The sequence below is a fragment of the Parasteatoda tepidariorum genome, chromosome 5 (genome assembly GCF_982258835.1).
Source record: "Parasteatoda tepidariorum strain Cologne lab strain chromosome 5, Ptep-v5.0, whole genome shotgun sequence".
NCBI lineage: Eukaryota > Metazoa > Arthropoda > Arachnida > Araneae > Theridiidae > Parasteatoda > Parasteatoda tepidariorum.
In genome coordinates, this window is record NC_141759.1 from 4943911 (window position 1) to 4965956 (window position 22046).

The following is a 22046-nucleotide window of genomic DNA, read 5'->3' on the forward strand; positions in this document are numbered from 1 at the left end:
TAATATACGATTAACTCAATGATTTTATATAGAATTTTATTACTTTAGTTGGGTATCCATTGTTTTTTTTTATCAAATTTTGAAAGAGTTTATCTATTTGTTTTTTGGATAAAAAAATTTTACTACATATTCTTTTAATTCTATTCATTCATTAAAGGTGGTATTTAAGTAGAAGTTCCTAGAAACATTAGAATTCCAAGTAATTAGTTTATTTATAATAAAATTAAAATCACTTCTTTTATCGTATAAATCAACAAAGCAGATATTTTCGTCTTTTATAATACCCAAATCCAAAGAATTTAAATTAATATTATCATCATGATTACGAAGCAAAATTAATTCCTCTGGGTAGATATTATTTAATAAAATAGTATAATCTTGAAAATTAAAGACAATTAAATCATCAATAAATCTAAAAACAAATTTAATACTAAGAGTATAATTTTTTTCATAATATTGCAAAAATAAGTTAGCTAAGAGAGATGAATAATTAGATTCTTGTGGTATTCCATCAATTTGAAGATAAATATCCCTAAATTGTAAGGATAATTACTAAAAAGACAAAAATTTATCAGAATTTACCGATAATCAAAATCGCAACAAAGGATATTTTTTAAATCATAGTAATAATTCAAAAGGACATCTTTTAGTTTAGAAAGGGGAATGCTATTGAAAAGATCCTGGAAATCAAAAGTCGCAAGAGAATTTATTTTATTATGTTTAATGAAATTTAAAATCGGTTGATTATTAGTGATAATCCAAGAGAAACCTTCTTTAGAAATATTGTTAATAATTTTATTTAAGTAGTTAGAGAAAATGGTGCCAGTTTAGTTAGATAAGTATTAAATCCACATGAGATAGTTCTAAATTTTACAGGAATCTTATGAAATTTAGGACTGATCATGAATTGAGGACTGATCATGAATGAGGAAATTGTGTATTGCTAATTTTAATTTTTAATCTCTTATATAACTCTAAAATTTTTTTAATGACAATATTATTATTTAAATTACTAAGTTTAAAATTTTTACTATTTTTTAATTCCGAATTTTAGTTCAGCATAGAATTTTTTAAAGAAGATAGCACAATTATTGTTAGCTTTGTCTATGAGAGTAATTACAAATTTTTTTTTAAGTTTCTTAATTGATTGAACAATATTACAAAAATTTGTTGGATTGTTACTCTTATTTAAATGATCCTTATTATTGAAAACAAAGTTTTTAAAGTAATAATAAACACCCCATTTCCATTCTGTTAGCATACCTAAAAGTAAAGAGAATCTATTTGATATCTTTAAACAAAAACTATTGAGATCATTAATAAAGTATTTTCGAATTGATATATGGTAAATGGGTCTAAATTTTGTGCCTTTTATCATTAAATTCCTAAGTTCTAAGTTTTCTATAATATTTAAATTACCAGTAATAATATGTTTATGATGTTTATAAACAAAATCAAAATATTTCGTTTCGAATCTCGCAAGTTACGAAAATATTTTAAATCATTCTTGAAAAATTTCCCGCTCATGTGAGTTCATTTGAATTCGCTGCTCGCTTTATAGATTTCATTTCATGTTTTATTCTGGTTTTTTCTTTATATTTTATTTTCTGTTTTTACGTGATATTTTTACTTATTGTGTTCGATTTAATTTGTTGAAATTTTTGGGTAAACTTTTTTGAGTGCTTCTCCCACTATTGTATTGATATATTTTGCTTTGGCTATATTGATGCAATATTAGAAAGCACTCTTTTTTGCGGATATAATCGTGTGAGCTGATGAAAAGATTATATCTTTTATTTTCCAGATTTTTAAAAAAATTTTTACCCTTTTTTCCGGTTTTTTGTTATTTTTATTATTATTTTTCCCTTTTTTCATTATTCTGTAATTTTTTCCTTGTTTTCTCTGGATTTTGAACTATATATATATATATATATATATATGAAAATAATAAAGAATAACAACTTGGATGGTGTTCTCTTTTATTGGGTAAAATAAATTCTGTCTCCTCAGGTGAATCTTCGTTTCTTCTTCAAAGAATTCTGGGATCAATTATTTCCTCTTCTTCACTTTCTACCTGCATTCCACTGCCAGATCCGGAAAAACCGCTCAAATCCTGAAACAGTAATCAACAGAATACATAACAGGCTGTTATTAGGCTAAAACGATTAATAACTTTTTTTTAAAAATATATAATTGTTCTAGTGCCTTGTTCACTGATCCATTTATGTTTAACAAAATCGATTTATTGACGGAAATATTTTTCTAGACATAAACTGGTAGATAAAAATGGTATATAAAAATTAAGAAACCTAAAATTAAATGGAAAGAAAAAAGAAAGTTATTTCAAGTCAAATATTGAAGCAGTTTCAATCTATGGAAAAGCAGTCATTCACTTCAACGCAGAATAAATTGTGAACATTAAAGTTGAACATTGATTTCCCTTCTGTGGTGCTCAATAAATCACACAACAATAGTTTCGCACACCATCTGACGTTTTAAAAGCATTAACATTATGAGTTGAATAAAACATGGATAATAAAGCAGGATTTAATTCGTGAAAAAGGTCAAAGACTCGCGAATCAGAAGTTTGTGTTCCGGATGCTAGAATCAAAAGAAGCAATATAAACTTGGAAAAAGGGTTTTTGCAACTCTTCAGACTATATATATTTAAATGCTAAGAGTTCTCGGTAGTGTGGGGCTGGTCAATTTCCGGAGCTACTCTGGATACATCATCACATTTTCGTCTCTCTCTCTCTCTGTATATATATATATATATATATATATATATAATAAATAAATAAATACAAGAAAACACTAAGAAAGTTAAGAAAAACTATATATATATATATATATATATATATATATATGTGTGTGTGTGTGACCCCTGACCCCTCTACTGTGACGCCTCACTGTCTGCCGACCTTCACGCCTGTGACCTTCGGCAGCCTTTGATGTCAGCACATGGTTTTTAGTTACTGTATGGTCACCGTTAGTGTTTAATTATGCTTAAATTTAAGGGGTTAGTCAACTCACTTCAATTCTCTCCTTAAGCAAGGTTCTTGTTGCTTTTTAGGGAGTTTAACTTCCACTTCTTGCTGTTTCTTTAAATACCGCCCATTTTTGGGAGCGGGCAGCATTCGAGATTTGTTGGCATTCAAAATCTACGATCCCTTAACAGGGATTTTTCATTTCAACCCCCTCCTCTCCTTGAGAGACGGAGATTTTCCACATTCTTTTCTTCCACCCCCCCGTGGGTGCTTTTGGCGGTCCTGCTCAGCAGTGATTTTTTTCTTTCGACATGGCCTTGTTTTGTTTCTTCCTTGGTTCTTTTGGAAGTAAAGAAGAAAAAAAATAATGGGAACTTTCATTCAAGAATGGGGATCCCGTATCCCATGCATCCTGATGGTTTTGCAACTGATTTAGCTGTCTCCAGTTCCACTCGCCTAAAGTGATGAGGGAAAATCAAAAACTAACGGAATGCTCCCAAAAATACCTGTAGAAAATGGAATTTTCTTTGATGCTCGACAAAAAAAAAATAAAGACCATGCTTATAGTGAAGCACAAGTGTGATTTTTTATGTCTACTTGCCTTAATACAGATGTTCAGTGCAAACTTTGGATTTACTGATGTGTCGTATTGTGATGGTGCTCATCCACAGGTATGTTTTTCCTTCGCTCCATAGTAAAAAATAGAACAATTGACGTGACATCATATATTAGAACATTCATAAAAATTAGAACATTCATAGCAAAGTAAATCGCCTTTTCATTTTGTATTATTCATCTTAATAGTGTATATGTATTACAATAATATATATATATATATTGTTGTCGCCAATGTTCTAAAATAAATATTAACACAAAGGTAAAAACATAAAATTAGATATAAATACCTCATCGTCTGTTGAAAAATTTGGGCACAATTCACCTGAAATAATAATATTGCAGTATTACTAATTGAAGTGTCTGAAAAATTCCATAGTAACAGTTACCCCCCCCCCTGAGTCCAATATAGTGGATACTTTTCGGTAAAATTTTATAACAGAGAAATTATAATAATAACTCAGGGGAACAAATTTTTTTTATAGCATTTATACAAGTAGTTAATATTAATTGATTCAGGTGTAGCTATTTCAAACGTGAAATTAGTTTTTTTCAGAAAGCTACACTTGTTTTTCTTCAAAAGGGTGTTCTTATTTTATTTCGTTTGTTGTTAGGATATACAAGTTTATAAAAAGTTTTTAGAATTATATTCATACATAAACCTTTGTCTGCTCCTTTAAAAATAATACTTAAAACAAAAAATATGTGACTTTAACGTATCACGTTATAAACTGAAATGCATTATCTCCTACTTTGCAACACCATACCCTACATAGCGGAGAAGTGAGGACACTTAGTTTTAACTCAAGTTTATCTTAAAAAATCTTGATCAGGAATTAAAAAAATATAAAATTTTATTTAAAACTATAGCTTGTAGAGAGATACCGATTACAGATTTGAAATCTATAATGAAAAAATTTTTTTTTCTCCGACTTAAAATATTTTCCGATTTCTTTTCTGTTTGTATCTCTTAACAAGGTAATTGTCTACGCGGCAATAAGATTTATTTTACTTTCGTTTGTCAACAATTTTAATTACAATAAAAAATTATCAGAGGGGTAAGAAATTGGATTTAAGTAATAATTTAGAAAGTATAATAGCAAATAAATAATTTAGCCTCACGTTATTTTTTTTAAAATACAAAAAAAAAAAAAAAAAAAAATTAATTCCAGCATATCTAGTTCTGTTCTTATAAACCATACAACTGTATCTATAATTATCTTTAGAGTCCTCCCCCTGCACGCTGATCTCTCCGAACTCCAGTATTGTTTTTGCAATTTCCTTATAATCGAATTTGCTTCTCTCGCGTTTTGAATATTTATGAATTTTAGTCTAGCTTTTATCTCGCCGAGGTGGATGGACTTGCTCGCGTTTAAGACCCACTAACTTTTCCCAAACCAGAAGGAAAAAGAAAGAGAGGTTGGCATGAAAAAAAATAGTTAGGTAATATGGAAAAGTGTCTGAAGAGTGTAAGATGGAGAGTATTTACGCCTGAAAGATCGAGATGGCTAAATCTGCTAGAAATGAGCTGTAGTGCTAGTAGAAGAGGAAGCGAAGCTTTTGATGTATGCTATCTAATATATTTTTTTAAAATGGAGTTTTAAAATATAAGACCTATACATCTTGTAAAACAAGTGAAATTATAAACATTTAATTAAATTTATATACATTGCGATGATGCAGAGAAGTTTGATAACGTGAACTACCCGTTTTATAACACTTCATTTCTTTCTAAATTATAAGTCAGTTTGTCTAGGCTTTTCAACGAATTTACATGCAGAAATTTTATAAACACGTATTTTTAAACGTAAATGCTCACGACTTCAGTCTATCATTTCAGTTCCCTATGGACCCCCACAGAAAAACAAAGGAAAAAGGACTTTTTTGTCGCTATGTAAGAAAAATATGTAGTTACATAAATAAAAGAAATTCCTTGAAGTTATAATAAATATTTAATATGATGCTGTTGTAACAAACTAACAGAAATTACCTTATTTTAGATTCATTTATACTTAAACTTATAAAATATAAAATAACGCCTATTTTACGGAAAAATATTATTCCTTTTTTTAAATATGAATTCAGGAATAATACTTTCATAGCATATAAATACAGCTAAAGCGTAAATGAAGGAGAATATTTTTCTGTTGCAGACTAAAGGTCTGGTTTCTTAGGAGAAGCGCCTTATCTGGGCGTCAACGGAAAGTTGACGTAGAGCTGACGCCAAAAAAATACTTTTTTGTTAGCTCAGCGTGAGCAGTCGGTTCAACGCAGACGTTATCTCTCATTGCGCATGCGTTAATAATGTAAACAAATATTTATTTTGAATTTGTATTGATTTTGTTATTGCCGACCAGTGTTTTAGAGAACAAATAATGACTTTGTCCAAGAAAAAACACATTATAGCTGAGCTAAATGAAGAGTGCCATGTTTAATGAAGAAGCTATGTTTAATGTAAAAATCAAAATCTTGGCTGATTTCAATGTGCTGTTGGATGTTGTCCGCCATTGCTTCTGCGGTTAACGTCACGTTGTAATCCAACAGCAGTTGAGTTGGACGGCAATTGTAGTTCAAGATGAGCGTTCGATGACGTATACTATCAAACTCACAAATGGACCAATCAGAGGTTAGCGCTGATTTTCAGCTGACGGCGTCCTGTCCTAAGAAGCCAGGCCTTAACATCTAGCAAAACAAATTATCTTCCACTACAAATTTTAGTTAAACTAGAAGGGTCATTGCTCGCTCTCCTCACTAACTCCCATAATTGCCACTCATTCCTCTTTGTCCCCTTTGAAAGTCGCAACTCGAAAAGAAGACGATCACTGATGCACAGACACGTGACCTATGACTTAAGCACCAGCTGATCGTTTGCTGAATAAAATGGTGTGCTAAAGTCGAGCTGAGTTTCTCGACATAACGTTAGAATGTCAGTTAACATGAAGATAATTAAATACAACCCCGTATCACTCATAAAATTAGCTAAAATATAATTATTTCTCGTCAATAATGTCTTTTACTTAAATTAGATTTATTATTTGTTTATATGTTTTATTGTAACTGTGATTATATATATATATATATATATATATATATATATATATATATATATATATATATATATATATATATATATATATATATATATATATATATATATATATATATATATATATATATATATATATATATATATATATATACAGTAGAACCCGTTTAAGAAGTTTTTCAAGGGAGTGGAAAGAAACGACTTATTAAACGGTGAAACTTAAAAACACATTAATAAAAAACTAAAAAATTTGAAATTGTGTAACTTATATTAAATTCTCAGCCTAATGAAATAAATATTGAATTTTAATATTCATTTAGAAAAAAAATTGCTAATAAATAAAAACAAAGTAACCTACTTTATTTTTTGTTTCATACAATGTAATATACGTTGTTACAATAATTGACTAGATTTCTGTGAGAAAAAATCATGTAAAGTGGTTTGTTTTTGTCTTTTCTCACCTACCTTTAAGTGAAAATTGTCCAACTGCTGTAAAAATTTAAACATTTCCGGGGGTACATTTTCAACAGTGTAAATAAATTTCCTAAAAGTATCCAGCCCTTTCCTGGCATCAGAAAAGCTATGTGGTTTAGCAATATCTTCTTCAGTTTCACTGAATTCTTCTGTATCATTTGTAACATCACAAATATCCTCTAATGTCAGCATATCACAAGGTAAAATTTCGTCGTCAACGGATACATATTCTTCAAACGATGCTGTGAAATTAAGTTTATTTTTGAATGACTTCCAATCATTAACAAAATTTACGTTTGTTTCTTCGTCTTCATCTGATATTTCATATTCAGCTTCTAAGAGATATTCTTCAGTTGTATCTCCGTCAGAGAATCCAGCTTTCCGAAAACAGTTAGCAATGGCAGATGGTGTTATTAATTCCCATGCTGATACAATTAACTCAATCGCTTCTAACATATTGACTTTTTTTAGCTCTCCAGTATTTTCAAGTCCTTCCAGCATCCGTTTCACAAGTCGCATTTTATAATGCTGCTTAAATACCTTAATAACTCCCTGATCCATTGGTTGTAGAACAGAAGTAGAATTTGGTGGTAAGAACTGCAACTTGATGTTAGTGTACTTATTCTCCTAGGAATGAGCAGCGCAGTTGTCTACGAAGATTATGATGTTTCGTTTTTCTTTTCGCATCTTACTGTCTAATTTTTTCAAATACATTTCAAAAATTTTAATTGTCATCCAGGATTTTTGATTACTGTCATAATCACAAGGCAGTGACTTAACATTTCAAAAGCATCTTGGTTTTTTCGATTTACCGATAACTAAAATCGGTAATTTTTCTATACCATTCATACTGGCCCCAACTAAAATTGTCAAACGTTCTTTACTGTTTTTTCCGCCATGACAGGGTTCACCTTTAAAGGCAAAAGTTTTATCTGGTAAAAGATTGAAAAACAGTCCACATTCATCCATGTTAAAAATGTTCTTTGGTTGATACCCTGAAATAATTTCAGGTAATTTAGCTTTCCATTCTTCAGCTTCTTGTAAATCAATGCTGTTACAATCTCCTTTAATTGTTTTATAAACTAGACCAGCTCTTTTTTTCATCCAATCAATCCATCCATTGGAAGGCGTAAAATCAACATTCAATTTCTCCGCAATCTCTAATGCTTTTCCTCTAAGAAGAGTTCCGTTGACAGGTATGTTGGCGGATCTTGCTTGTTTAAACCATATCATCAGTTTCTCTTCAATATTTTCGTATTTTCCTTTCTTCACTTTTTTTACTTTCTGGGATGCACCGGAACAAGAAGAGTTTAAGATGATGTCTTTTTTAGCAATAATGCCATTTAACGTAGTAACAGGAAGATCTAAATTTTTTGCTATTTGAACTCGTGTTAATTGAGGATAGCTGTCAACAGCTTTTAAAATTTTTACTTTGTCATCAATAGATAGAGCTTTACGCTTAATGCCTTTACAGGACATTTTCCACAAAAATCAAACTTTTTACGATGATTTTTAAGATAACATAAGCGCCTACACTAAGAAAATTTTCAACGAAATGCTGCTAAATGTTTAGATGTATCTTTCTCTTCAGTTATTGAATGGGTGTGGACAGCAGTGAAGTTCGTGAGTCACCAGGCTATTCATTTAAGGTGGACACAATGACAAAGCTATTCCCTACATTCTTATCAGTTTCATAGTTCATCTAAAGGTTCACATTCCTTTGCTCACACCTGTTCCTGATAAGTCACCTTTTTTTGTAACAAAGGAGTGATGAAGGTCAGTGGTCAGTACCCATACATGTGTTTGTAAGGGCAAGTTAAAACTAAATAAGACATTTTAAATAAAATTTTAAAAAATTGAAATTAGGAGTGGAAACTTCTTAAACGGGAAAAAAACTTCTTATAAAAGTAAATTTAACATTATGGTAATTGGTTTTTTTAAAAAATAACTTCTTACGCGGGAAAACTTCTTAAAAGGGAACTTTTTAAGCGGGTTCCACTGTATATATATATATATATATATATATATATATATATATATATATATATATATATATATATATATATATATATATATATATATATATATATATATATATATATATATATATATAGGGGAGAGTCGGGTAGCCCCGCCCACCTAAGGAGTTTTGCTTATATTTCTGTATAATATTGAGTAATAATCAATATTTTTGTATGTTTCTATTGTTTTACCATCTAGTTAAATAATGCAAAAAGAATAAACCAAAAAAAGAATAGTTTAACTTAAAAAAATAGAAATTTAAAAAAACATGTTTTTTAGCTCTTTTCAAAATGTGTCGGGTAGCCCCGCCCAGTTACAAAAATTGGGTTTTTTGACTGTTTTTTTTAGGTATAAATGAGAATGACCAAAGTATCGACAATAGATAAACCTCATTTATCATTTTTATCACAAAATTATTTTATTTATTACATATTTATATACTTTTAGTGAATTCTATCATTTAATAACAACAAATGTCATACTTTTTATCATTATTAATGTACATTAATATTTTATAATATTAATATAAATTTATATTAAATATTTAACGAAAATAATTTCATTTAAGTAACAATAATTAATAACAATAGTTTTTTTCCAATATAAACTTATTTGGTTGATCTCTTCTTATAAACTTAATATAAAATACTTCTTAAAAAATTACAAATTTACTTTGTATTTTGATTACTTTCAAATGCTTCTGTAGACTGATTCGTTCGCAAATAAGAGAAAATAAATAAGTAAGCAAATAGCTTATCATAATATTTATGATTTCTTGATATTAAATTTAATTAGGATATATCAATTACATTTTAAAAATATTTAATTTGCATTTTTAAATATATAAATTTTTGCATTTTTAAATAGATAAATTTATGTTTCATATAATATTAAAACATATTGGTAATTGATGTATCCAAATTAAATTTAATATCAAGAAATCATAAATATTATGATAAGCTATTTGCTTACTTATTTATTTTCACTCATTTGTTAACGAATCAATCTACAGAAGCATTTGAATGCAATCAAAATACAAAGTGAATTTGTAATTTTATAAGAAGTATTTTATATTATGTTTATAAGAAGAGATCAACCAAATAAGTTTATATTGAAAAACAACTATTGTTATTAATTATTGTTACTTAAATTAAATTATTTTCATTAAATATTTAATATAAATATATATTAATATTATAATATATTAATATACATTAATAATGATAAAAGGTATGACATTTGTTGTTATTAAATGATAGAATTCACTAAAAGTATATAAATATGTAATAAATAAGATAATTTTGTGATAAAAATGATAAATAAGGTTTATCTATTGTCAATACATTGGTCATTCTCATTTACACCTGAAAAAATAGTCAAAAAACACAATTTTTGTAACTGGGCGAAGCTACCCGAAATCCAATTTTTTTGTAAATTTGTAATTACTAGAACAATTTTTTACATACAAACTTCTTTCTTTGTGCAAATTAAACTTAAGACTACATACTTTAATGCTGTATGTATAAAAAAAATTATTTTTTTAGTATTAAAATGAAGTTTAATCGAAACATTCAATCAATTTTCCTTAATTTCATGACTTCTGTATTCAACATATTTTCAAAACTATTGCTTACCATGTTACCAGCTGCATAAATACTTGAAACTTTGAAAATAATCTTTTTTTAATATAACAATTAATGTCCGATGGCCCATTGACTTGAAAAAATATTCTATACACATGAAATTGACTGTGGGCGGGGGTACCCGACTCTCCCCTATATATATATATATATATATATATACACAAATTAACATGAAAAACATGAATAAAATAAAATAAATAGAGAAACAAGAATGGTAAAAGCAAATAGTCGTTATCAAGACACATCTATTGCTATAAATGCGATATTTCTGAATAAAGAATAATTATCCTAAGATAAAAATTATTCTTTATATGTGTCGATATCGCAAAAAACCTTATGTTGTAAAAAATCATGAAATAAAAGAAAAATGTGAAAAGAAATCAAACTTACCGGCGTGAATTAAAACGCGGTTAAGGTTTAAAAGTACAATAATAAAACAGTTAACAAAAATCGCGAAGATGTAAAATATTGGAAGTTGTGCTTATAGCTTGAATCGAATAAAATAAAATTAAAAAAATATATTTGATCGAAGAAGAAGAAAAAAAAAATTTTTTTTTAGGAAAATATTAGTGCTGCCATCTATGAGAAACAATTAGTAAAAATGTAATAAAATTGAAATAATAATAAAAATGTTAAACGGATTGATTAAATTAGCAGACTAAAAAAAAAAAAAATCATTTATAGGCAAATTAATTTAAAAGTCAGTCTGTCAGGATAGAAAGCCGTTTTTGTCTTATCCTTCATTCATAAATCCTTACATAATTTTACAGAATACACATATCCAACTTTCATAGGGTGACTTATTTAAAAATCAGAGCCTGCATACAGGGATAGAAAACCGTTTATAGGTTTTATCCGTCATTCATACAACCTTACATAATTTTAAAGTATACACGTATCACCTGCATTCATTTGGGGTGGTTCTTTACGAACCAGAGCCCATTCCACTTATACAAAATTAATAAATAAATAAATATAAAAATAAATAAACTGTTTATTATACTGGACAATTAAAATTAAATTAATTTTAAGAGGCTACAAATATTAAAAAGTAACTAAAAAATATTTAACTAATCCAGTATAAAAGGTCATACATCCAAACTATTCCGTCCAGTGGCTTTAGGAATAGTTTATCATAGTTAGTTCCTACCTTGAAAAAATCAGAGCTTATTCTTAAAACAGAAAAATTAAATAAAAATTAAAAATTAATGTACCAAGTTTTTTAAGATATTTTTGAAATAGAATTTAAGAAATGAACTAGGAAAATGGCTATTATTAAATCGTTTTTATATATATCAGTATCTAATAAAAACTCGTTATAATTAGAATTATTCCTGTAAAATCTATGAATTTGATTGGCAATAATATTAGAAAAAACCTTATTGGCTAAGTTAGAGTTAAAATCTATGCATTTTTTAACTGGAAATTTAAAATCATTTCTTTTGTCAACAAGTTTAAATGTAATATTTTTATCTGCATTAATATTAAGAGTCAAATTTAAAAAATTTGCTGAAGAATTACTATTATTTGTTTTATTAAGAATTAATTCATTTGGATAAATATGTTTTGCTAGAATATCGAAATCATTAAAATTAATAACTAATAGATCATCAATGATTCTGAGAAAGAGAGAATCAATTGGAAGATTAACATGTGATTTTACAAATCTATATTCTTGTAGAAAAAGAAAAATATTGCAGATGTTAGTACTAAAATTATTTCCCATGGGAATACCATTAATTTGTTGAAAAAGGTGGTCATTGAAAAGAATATAATTGTTGTTAAGGTTAATATGTACTAGAAAGTTCCAGTTATCTTCATTAATAATATCACTGATATTAAACATGCTATGAATTTGAAGAAGGTCATCATGAATTTTATTAGTTGGAAGGGAAGTATAGAGGTTTTCGAAATCAAAACAGTGAATTGAATCTACATTTTTTAAAGTTTTTAGTGTATTTAAAACCTGAATGCTATTTTTAATATTCCAATTTAAATAGTTATTATTTTTAGTAAGTTTATTAATTTTGTTATACACTTTTTTAAGAATGTTCTCAAAGTAAATACCGATTTTTTTCATGTTACTATTAACGCCACTTGCAATAAATCTGAATTTGGTTGGAGTCTTATGAAATTTTGGATTGGCAAAAAGAAAAGGAAAATTGTTAATATTATTTGGTTTAATTTTAAGTCTTTTATAGATAGCGTTAATTTTATTAATAATAATATCACTGTTGGTGTTAAGTTTTTTGTAGGTAATATTGCTATTAAGTTCATTGGAAAGAAGTTGTTTGTAAAAAAATTTTGAAATAATTGCAAAATTATTATTAGCTTTATCAACAGTGGTAATACAAAATTTATTTTGAATATTTTTAATATCTTGTCTTAGAACAGAGTTAAAAATTAAATCCTTTTGAAAAACTAATTTGTCCCTTTTAATATTGATTTTAAAATCTTTAATGATATTCTCTCTCCATTCAAAGAAACCTTCAATTGGGAAATTATGTTTGTAAGATAATTTTAAAATAAAATCATCGAGATTTTTAATAAAAATGGAAATAACTTTGTTTTTTGAAGTTGGAAAAGATGGTCTAAATTTTGAACCTAAAGACATAAATTTTTTAATTTTATCGTTGTCAATAATATCTAAATCCCCTGTAATAACGTGTTTATGGAAGTTATCAAAAAAGGGGTATCTTTAAAATCATCACAATTACATACATAGTTTAAATTATCTGTAGCTATATTCCTATAATTACAGATTAAATTTTTTAGACTCTTAGTGTATCTAAAAGTTGGTTTACAATTAAGTTGGATAGGAAGAAAGTTTTTATTTTTACCTATAATTGCATTTATGTTAAGATTATTAAAAATTTTATTGGTAAAATCTAAAACAAAATAATCTGGTTTGGGTAAATCCTTGTGCTTATAATTATTCTTAAACCTATATCTAGCTAGATTTTCAACTAAGTTTAAAAAATTAGAAAAATATTGTTTTGAATTAATTTTTACTTGATCTAACTTTAAAAAATTTAAAAGTTTGTTGTGAAAATTAAGTTTAACCCCTAGAATTTTAGTTTTAATAGATTTAATAGCATTGGGTTGATCATAGCAATTAATGCAATCATTAACAAAATCTTTTAAGTTATATTTAATTTTATTTTTACTGTTACCTCTTTTTCCTCTATTATTATTATTGTAATTTTTAAAAAGTTTGAAAATATTATAAACTAGCCGCCTAAGGCGGCCAGCTGTCCGCCACGCTAAAGGTTTCCACAAATAAAGTTTTTTAAAACATAGCAGGAAATCTGAAGATTAGTGGACAATTAAAGTGTTTCTGTCCTGCAATTTTGTCTTCATATCCAGTTCTGCTGCAGATGTGTTATAGCTCTTGAGGATGTTTGAAGATGTAACTTTGCTATGGTAACCTAACCTATAATATAACTATCAGGTGGAGACTTGTTTTTTTTCTTAAAAAAAGGCTTCAGAAATTGTAAAAGCATACAAAAGTTGCTTTAAATACATGAAAAGAACACGAAAACGAATTAATTTTTTATGGTATCTATTTCTCTATAATTTTTTTATGGTATCAATTTCTATTTCTACATCGCTACAAAAATTTACGTCGGGTAGACTATATTTGAGGGTGCCCCTTGATTCTCGCCAAGTTGTGATCGCGGTTGATCGCCAAGCTGGGCGATGTTGAAACCCAATCGTGATTCTCAACGGTTTAGATTTTAGCGTTATTAATGTTCAACGGTATACGTAATTTCAGAGGCTCATTAGTTCTTCGTTAGATACCGGCTGGTAAGGTTACTTTTACTTCTGGTCAATAAGATCGAAGGTATGTGGGCAGTCATAAAAAGGGACTTTATAAAAAAATGTCATCACCAGTTCGGTACCACAAACGCCATTTTCGATTCATATTTCGCCGAATTTATGTGACGATGGAGGTACACAGATTCTATTCACGATGAATTTAGACAGTATCTAACTGGGGTAGACTATACTTGAGGGTGCCCCCGTCAAGTTGTGATCACGATTGATCGCCAAGCTGGGAGATGCTGAAAACCAATCGTGATTCTGATTGGTTTAGATTTTAATCGTGATTCTGATTAGTTTAGAATTTAGCGTTGTTTTTAAATGAATTTTTAAATGTAATTTCAGAGATCCGTTAGTTCTACTTTGGATACCGGCTGGTAAGGTTATTTTTGCTTCTGGTACTAAAAATGAATACTGTCAATAAGATAAATCCTAAGTTTCTGTACGATTTTAATAACAATGAGAAAAAAACAGTGATTGACTGGTGTATGAATGAAGGTTTAATTAGTAATAGATTTGAAATATCATTATGTTTTGGCCGTATTTCTGTTACCACGGTGTTCCGCGCAAACAGGAATAGCGCCAAACATAAGTCACCAATTTCGCCAAGGGGCATTCTCAAGTATAATTTTCCCTTATCGTCTTCGCTTAAGAAAAAAAAAAAGAGCGTGGAAAGAAGAAGAAAAACTTATTATAACAATTATGAACAGCGATAAATATATCAAAGCGTAGCGTTCTATTTACGTATCTAATATGTTGCCACATTTTTAGTACAAAAGTTAAAGCTTTATCCACTTTGATAAATGTAAACTAATGCGAACCTTACAATTAAATTATTAATTCCTTCGTATATTATTGGTTTAAGTTGTCGAAAATTAATATTTCAATTGTAAGGTTCGCATTAGCGTACATTTATAAGAGTGGAGAAAAGTATATGCATTTTGTAATTCGCGATCGCAACGCTCGAGTACGCCGTCTAGCGGGAGCCTGTAAATATCGGACATTAATTTATCACGTTTTCATTTAGTTCCATCAAAGTCATTGACTGAATCAGACGCCATTTTTTAGCAGCAAATAAGAAACAAAATTTCCCTAAGGAAAAGGCCGAAGAACTTGAAAAAAATCTCCAGAATATTAGTAAATCTTTCAGGAACAGAACACGCCAAACATTTGAAGAAAAATTCCTCCATAATTTTTAATTTCTATTATCAACAAACTTGCAACTGATGACTTCCGATTTCGGATACTGTTACAGATGCGTGTATTAAGGTAAAATGCATTTCTTCTGTCTTCAATTCATTACGAATTAAAGTGAAGTCAACATTGCTTTCGTCATTCCAGTGAATAAATATGAATTCAGAACATACAGAATTGTAATAGTTATAGCATATTCTTCTTCGTTATAGAATAGTATATATTTCTGTATCCATATAATTCGGAAAACAACAATAAAAAATTATCCAAGTTACTTGAAATAGTGCCATTTGTGCTGATTCTTAATTAATTTAAATCGTTTTCTTGGTAAGTTTTTGTTTAATTTTGAAAGAATAAGTTCAACTAGAATTCAGCTATTCTGTTTTTAGCTACATATTCAAATTCATATTAATTATAAAATTTTGCTGTGTAGTATGTTATCTAAAAGTAATGAAGGTATAAACTATGTATCTATTATTTGAGAATAAAGTTTTCAAACAAGGAACTTATCATTTTGGAATTCTCCGGGAATCATAAATCAGGTAAGTGCAATGATTTTTACAATAAAAAATTTGCTTGTAAATATTTTTTTTTTCATTTGATGATGGTTCTCTACAGAATGGTTTTTTACGTCTGATTAAGAACTATAAGAATAATAAAAAAAGAAACAATATGAAAGTTTTTATTTCAATGTACAGAATTCTTAAAAATCGTTTTTTTTTATCCTAAGAATTCTTTATTTTCGGTTTTTTAGTTTATAATTTTTTGATAAAAATTGTTCTCAAAATACTTTTTTTGAAAAATTAAATGGTATAACATTATGTGTTTATGTATACTTCTTGTATATTCCAATGTTTGAAGTAATATGGTTGAGAAAGGTATGGAATAAAAATTCGGTACTTACATATTAACGCCACCGCCGCTACAGATTTGGCGGTTTTTAAGTGCCGCCTATCAACACTTAAAATTTTTGCGACAATTCATAAAATAAAACACTTTATTTAAAATCAAAATAGTCAATCGGATTTCGGTGGAAAATGAGCCGATATAGAGTTTAGCATAGATTCAAAACAAGCATATCGCCATATGAACTCTGATAAATAAGATTACAAATGAGATAACATTTCCAAAACGTACGTTTACCAAGATAAAGTTTCATGTTGTGGGAATTGGTACATTTTCGTTTTTTCGGTAAAATATTTCCCTCCTGAAAAAATAAAATTGCATCTTGTTTTGTTTTGGCAAATCCCAAAGAGGAATTTTCGTAGCACTAAAAATGGCGACAAAAAAGAATTGTTTTTTTGTTTTTGTTTCGTCAGCATTCTTTATTTTACGTTTCTTAGTTTCTAAATAATGATTTTTATTGAAACTTGAAATTTTTTGATAAAAATTGTTGTCAAAACTTTGTTTACAAAATTAAATTTCATAAAATTATGAGGCTTATGTATACTTTTTGTTCATTTTAATTTTTGAAGTAATATGATTCTTAAAACTATAGAATGTAAAGTTTAAATGGGCCTTTCATGTTATATCATTAAATTTAGTAATACTATTTCTCGGGCATTAGGTTTTAACTCTTATAAGAATATACATATTTTTTTCTGTTAATGTACAAATATTTTTTCGATGTGTTTTGGATATTCCTTCTCTAATAAAAAGAGATACCATTTTGCTTTCGGTTGTACAAGGAAGAATATCAAGCATTTATCTTTTTTAAATTTAATAAGCCACATTAAAGAAGGAACGTTGCAATGCTACACGCTACATTAACGACGTCTCCAGAGTAACTGAATGACGGTTCATATAGAAATCGCAGGTATGCGTCTCATACAACAACGCCCCCTATAGTTCGTTGCGATCGCGAATAGTTTTTTGAATATGGCTCTTTGAAGACGAAAAAGCATAGATTTTCTTACAAAATGACTGATAACTAAGAAACTAATCCAAATTTTTGAAAAAGAAAAAAAATACTTCTTCATTATGTCAAAACACAATTATGTGCCGAGTTTCGTGCCTGGGCGAGGCTTCTGGGGCGATATATTGTGATTACAGACACACACACAGCCGCGTTTATTATTATGTATAGATGTATAGATACACTCATTATTATCAAAAGATTTAAAATTGAAGTTAGTATTTAGACCGTAAGGAAAAATAGATTCATTAATGATCATATATATATATATATATATGATTTATGGCTTTAAATTTGAATTTTATACTTCATTTCAATTAAAATTATTGTATTAAGATTGGATTACGTTGAGTTGTATTGGAGTTTTAAAAAATTTTCGCACTGTGCTTTTATGTAGAATTATAAAATCTTTTCATTAGTTCCATATGTTTTATTTGACTTTAGTTCTGTAATTCGTACTGTTTCTGACAAATTTTTATTTACTTTTGTTTATTTAATTCAGTGATACGGTAAATTCTACTTTTAACGGAGAAAAGAAAAATTCTACATTATTAACTCTTTTTCGTATTTTCTTTTCTATTAGTTTAAAACGATTAATGATGCATATCAGCAAAATAAAAATCCCTTTCATTCGAACGCAAAAATAAGAAAAATAGTGAGAAATAAGAATAAATGTTAACAAAATGTACTTTTGTGTTCATTAAAACGTGACATCCTTAAAAAACCAACCTCTAAGCATTATATAGAACTAAAATATAACCACAGAGTTATTTTTTTTTTTATTAATATAAGAAGCTTACTTATATAAAAACACAGCGCTTTTCCTAGTGCAGGGGTGGCGAACCTTTATACACCAACGTGCCATTTTTTCTAAAAAATTGCTTAATGAGGTCATAAACGTGCCGTCAAATAATTTTGACTTCGTGATTAATGGGAAAATAAAAATACTTAACACTATCAACTCAAAACTCTTTATTTACATTGAAAATAAATACATTTTGACATGTCTTAAAACAACTTAAAGTAACATCAGTGTGACTTCTGTTGTTGCAGATTCGATGACAAATAACCTATGTTAGGTTGTAAAATGTTAGTTTAAGCAGGACTGTTAATTTTTTTTTTGCTAGTTGTTTATTGTTGGCTTGTTTTTTTTGTTTTTTTTTAGTATTAATTGTTAATTTTTTATTAATAATTGTTTATTATTTTGTTTGTTTTTGTGAATTTTAATTTAAATGTTACATATGCTTCATAGTGTAATAACATTTGTGTAATAGCAATTCATTGTGTAATAACATTTGTGTAATAGCAATTCATTGTGTAATAACATTTGTGTAATAGCAATTCATTGTGTAATAACATTTGTGTAATAGCAATTCATTGTGTAATAACAATTGTGATCGGTGGCGTGCCCAAAATATTGTGCCTCGTGCCATATATGGCACGCGTGCCATTGGTTCGCCATCCCTGTCCTAGTGCATATGAGAAAGACGACGCGTTTTTTTTTTTTATCAATAAAGCGTTCCAAAATGGCACCATCTTGGTCCAAATGGTTTCCACCACTCTATAACGACTATCAGTTAGATTGGTGAGTTTATCGTTTTATTTCATTATTTTTTATTAAATTAATGAAGTTCTTTGTAATCGTTTGTTTTTTTAAGTTCGATGAAATGCCGTTAATTCGTCTAGGATGTAGTTCGTCAATGAGGACAAAAATACATGTTGCAGCAGATAACAATTTTTTTTTAATTTCTCACCGGTTTTTTCCCTTTTTTTTTTGTGGTTCGTATATTTATCTTAAAATTGAATAAAATACATGCTTACATTTATGACATGTACCATTATATCTTTTGAAATAAAGAATAAATTGCAAAAAGCTTTATTAATGAAGATTTTTTTTTTTAAATTTCTCTGTTTATAGTAGAATTTATTTATATATGATATGACAGGAGTAAATAAAACTATGACAGAAACACAGACTTTTTTTTATGTAATAAAACTAATATTTAATATAAAAGTTAAAACTAGTAAGAGAGATTATAAAATTTTATATTCCTGTATAAATCCGCAATAGGAAATAATTTCTAAACACAAACCATCGGTTATCCGGCCACTTTTGGCTAGATAGTGTATAAAACTAACCACCGAGTCACCGGCTACTTTTGGCTGGATAATGAACAAAACTAACCCCTGAATCTCCGACTATTTTTGGTTAAATAAAGTATAAAAACTGACTAAAAGTATTCTGAGACTGGGTGGTTAGTTTTACACACTAAACCAAAAGTAGCCGGAGACTCGGGGGTTAGTTTTGTACACTATCAAAAGTATCCAATGACTGGATGGCTAGTTTTACACACTATCTAACCAAAAGTAGCCGGGGATTCTGTTGTTAGTTTTGAAGACTATCAAAAGTATAGCTGGAAACTCAGTGGTTAGCTTTATATACTATCCAATCAAAAGTAGCATTAGACTGATTGATTGATACTTTTGGATAGATAGTTGAGTTGATAGTTTCTAGTTGATTGTTGATTAGATAGATAGTTTTAAAAACTTGAGTCTCCGGTTGCTTTTTGGATAGATAGTGTATAAAAGTAACCTCAGTGATAAGTGTATGTAACCGACATAGCATTGGAGATTTAAATTATATAGGAAACAAACTCACTGTAATGCTCATCCTCTCTGGAATAAAATTCGATTTTTGATCCTTTACAAGGTCTTCCTCCATTCGAAGGTAAAGGGTTATTACAGACTCTTGTCCTTCTTGCCAACTCTTTCAAACACGTCCATCCACTCCACTCGCTCCAACCACCATCCACTGCACACACAAAAAACTACATTAATACTGCACTTTTCAACTGTGTTTTATCACAAAATGAACAATATATTTTCAATTACATTTTTAAAAAAATTGTCAAAAAAAATTTAAATTGTCTAAAAAGTTTTGAAGTGCCTAAATGGTTTGGATTCATCGTGTAAGCATCATTGCACAACTTTTTTTTCTTTTACTTTATATAAAACTTCGAATTCTGAATTTTTTTGCAGAAGTTTAAAATAAGCTCAGTTTCCATTTAAACTAATGCATACTTTTTATAAATAATGCACAGGTAGTTTATAATTAATTTTTTTCTCGGGTTAAAATGTGAAGAAAAAAGAAAGTTACTATGAGGTCTTGCGCTCACGATACAAATTATTTAAAACATATCAATGACTTCAAATAAAATTTTTCAAACCATACTAGTTAAAAGAAACTGGAATAAAAAAAGGGAATTTTTTTTTATCAAAAAAAAAATTTAATAAAAAGAAAATATTTCGGATATTTAAATACTAGTATGAATGTAAGCAACATTTTGTACTCAAATTTTGATGTTACTCTTGGACATGGGCACTGGGCCCATGTCCAAGAGTTCGTGGGTTCGTTCCCCGCCGGCCGAAGACTCCCCGTGCAGTAAATGGTGACTGATGCAAGTTAAATCTGTCGAGTCGCAAAGTCCGCCACGTTCCCATAACAAATCAATACCTCTGGGGGTAGTGATCCCGGAGTTTCCTTGTCTTCCAGATTGGTTCAAAATTACAAGGTTATGGAGTTGAACATTTGTAGTCGTAAACCCAAAATTGGTTCGGCTGTTCAACGACGGATTTAAAATGTGGTCATCGGGAGCCGCAATGGCTCAGGGGATAGAGCGTTCGCCTTCCAATGAGGCTAACCGGGTTCGAATCCCAGTCGACACGAATTCCATATCCGGCTTGCACCAACCACAGTGCTGACGTGAAATATCCTCTGTGGTAGACAGATCATGGGTTAGAGTCCCACTCCCGTCAGACTAACTGTGGAGGTTCGCGTAGTCTTTCTCTCTCTGTAACGCAATTGCGGGTTAGCTCCATCAAAAAGTCCTCCACGAAAGCAAATTTCCCCCCAATACTTGATCCAGGAGTTCCCTTGTCTTCTGGAGGATTGGGTTCGAAATTACATGATCATTAGTATTCGTAAGCCCAAAAATTGGGTTGACTGTTCCACGATGGTTATAAAATAAAATAAAATTTGGCCACAGCATTGCAACGGCATAATGGTTGCAATGGCAATGCGGCAACAATGAAAACTGCAACTGTCATGTCTTTGGTGGCATGACAGTTGCAGTTTTCTTTATTAATTTAATCAATTTTTATTGGTTAATTCGAGAAATTGTAATAAGAAATAAGTCCCACAGTTGACTGTTCGTGAGACACGGCTCCCAGTACACCATCGAAGTCAACCATCTCTGAAAACGGTCAGTGAGTGGGTGGGTGAGCACTTTGATCAGCTAGTGAAGCGATCAAGGATGCGCGGTATCTGT

The 22046-nt window shown here is 29.0% G+C and overlaps 1 protein-coding gene across 2 annotated transcripts in view; it reads right to left on the reverse strand.

Moving 5' to 3' along the window:
* Positions 1-1962: 1962 nt before the first annotated feature.
* LOC107446744 (properdin) overlaps positions 1963-22046 on the reverse strand; it is a 39251-nt gene continuing 19167 nt past the window's right edge. For both annotated transcript variants that reach the window (XM_016061486.4, XM_016061487.4), the window contains exons 7-9: positions 20378-20530; positions 3893-3927; positions 1963-2113 (exon numbers count right to left, since the gene is read on the reverse strand). In XM_016061486.4, coding sequence (XP_015916972.2) covers positions 2030-2113; positions 3893-3927; positions 20378-20530 — 272 coding nt within the window. In that variant the 3' untranslated portion in view covers positions 1963-2029. The remainder of the gene's footprint in view (positions 2114-3892; positions 3928-20377; positions 20531-22046) is intronic.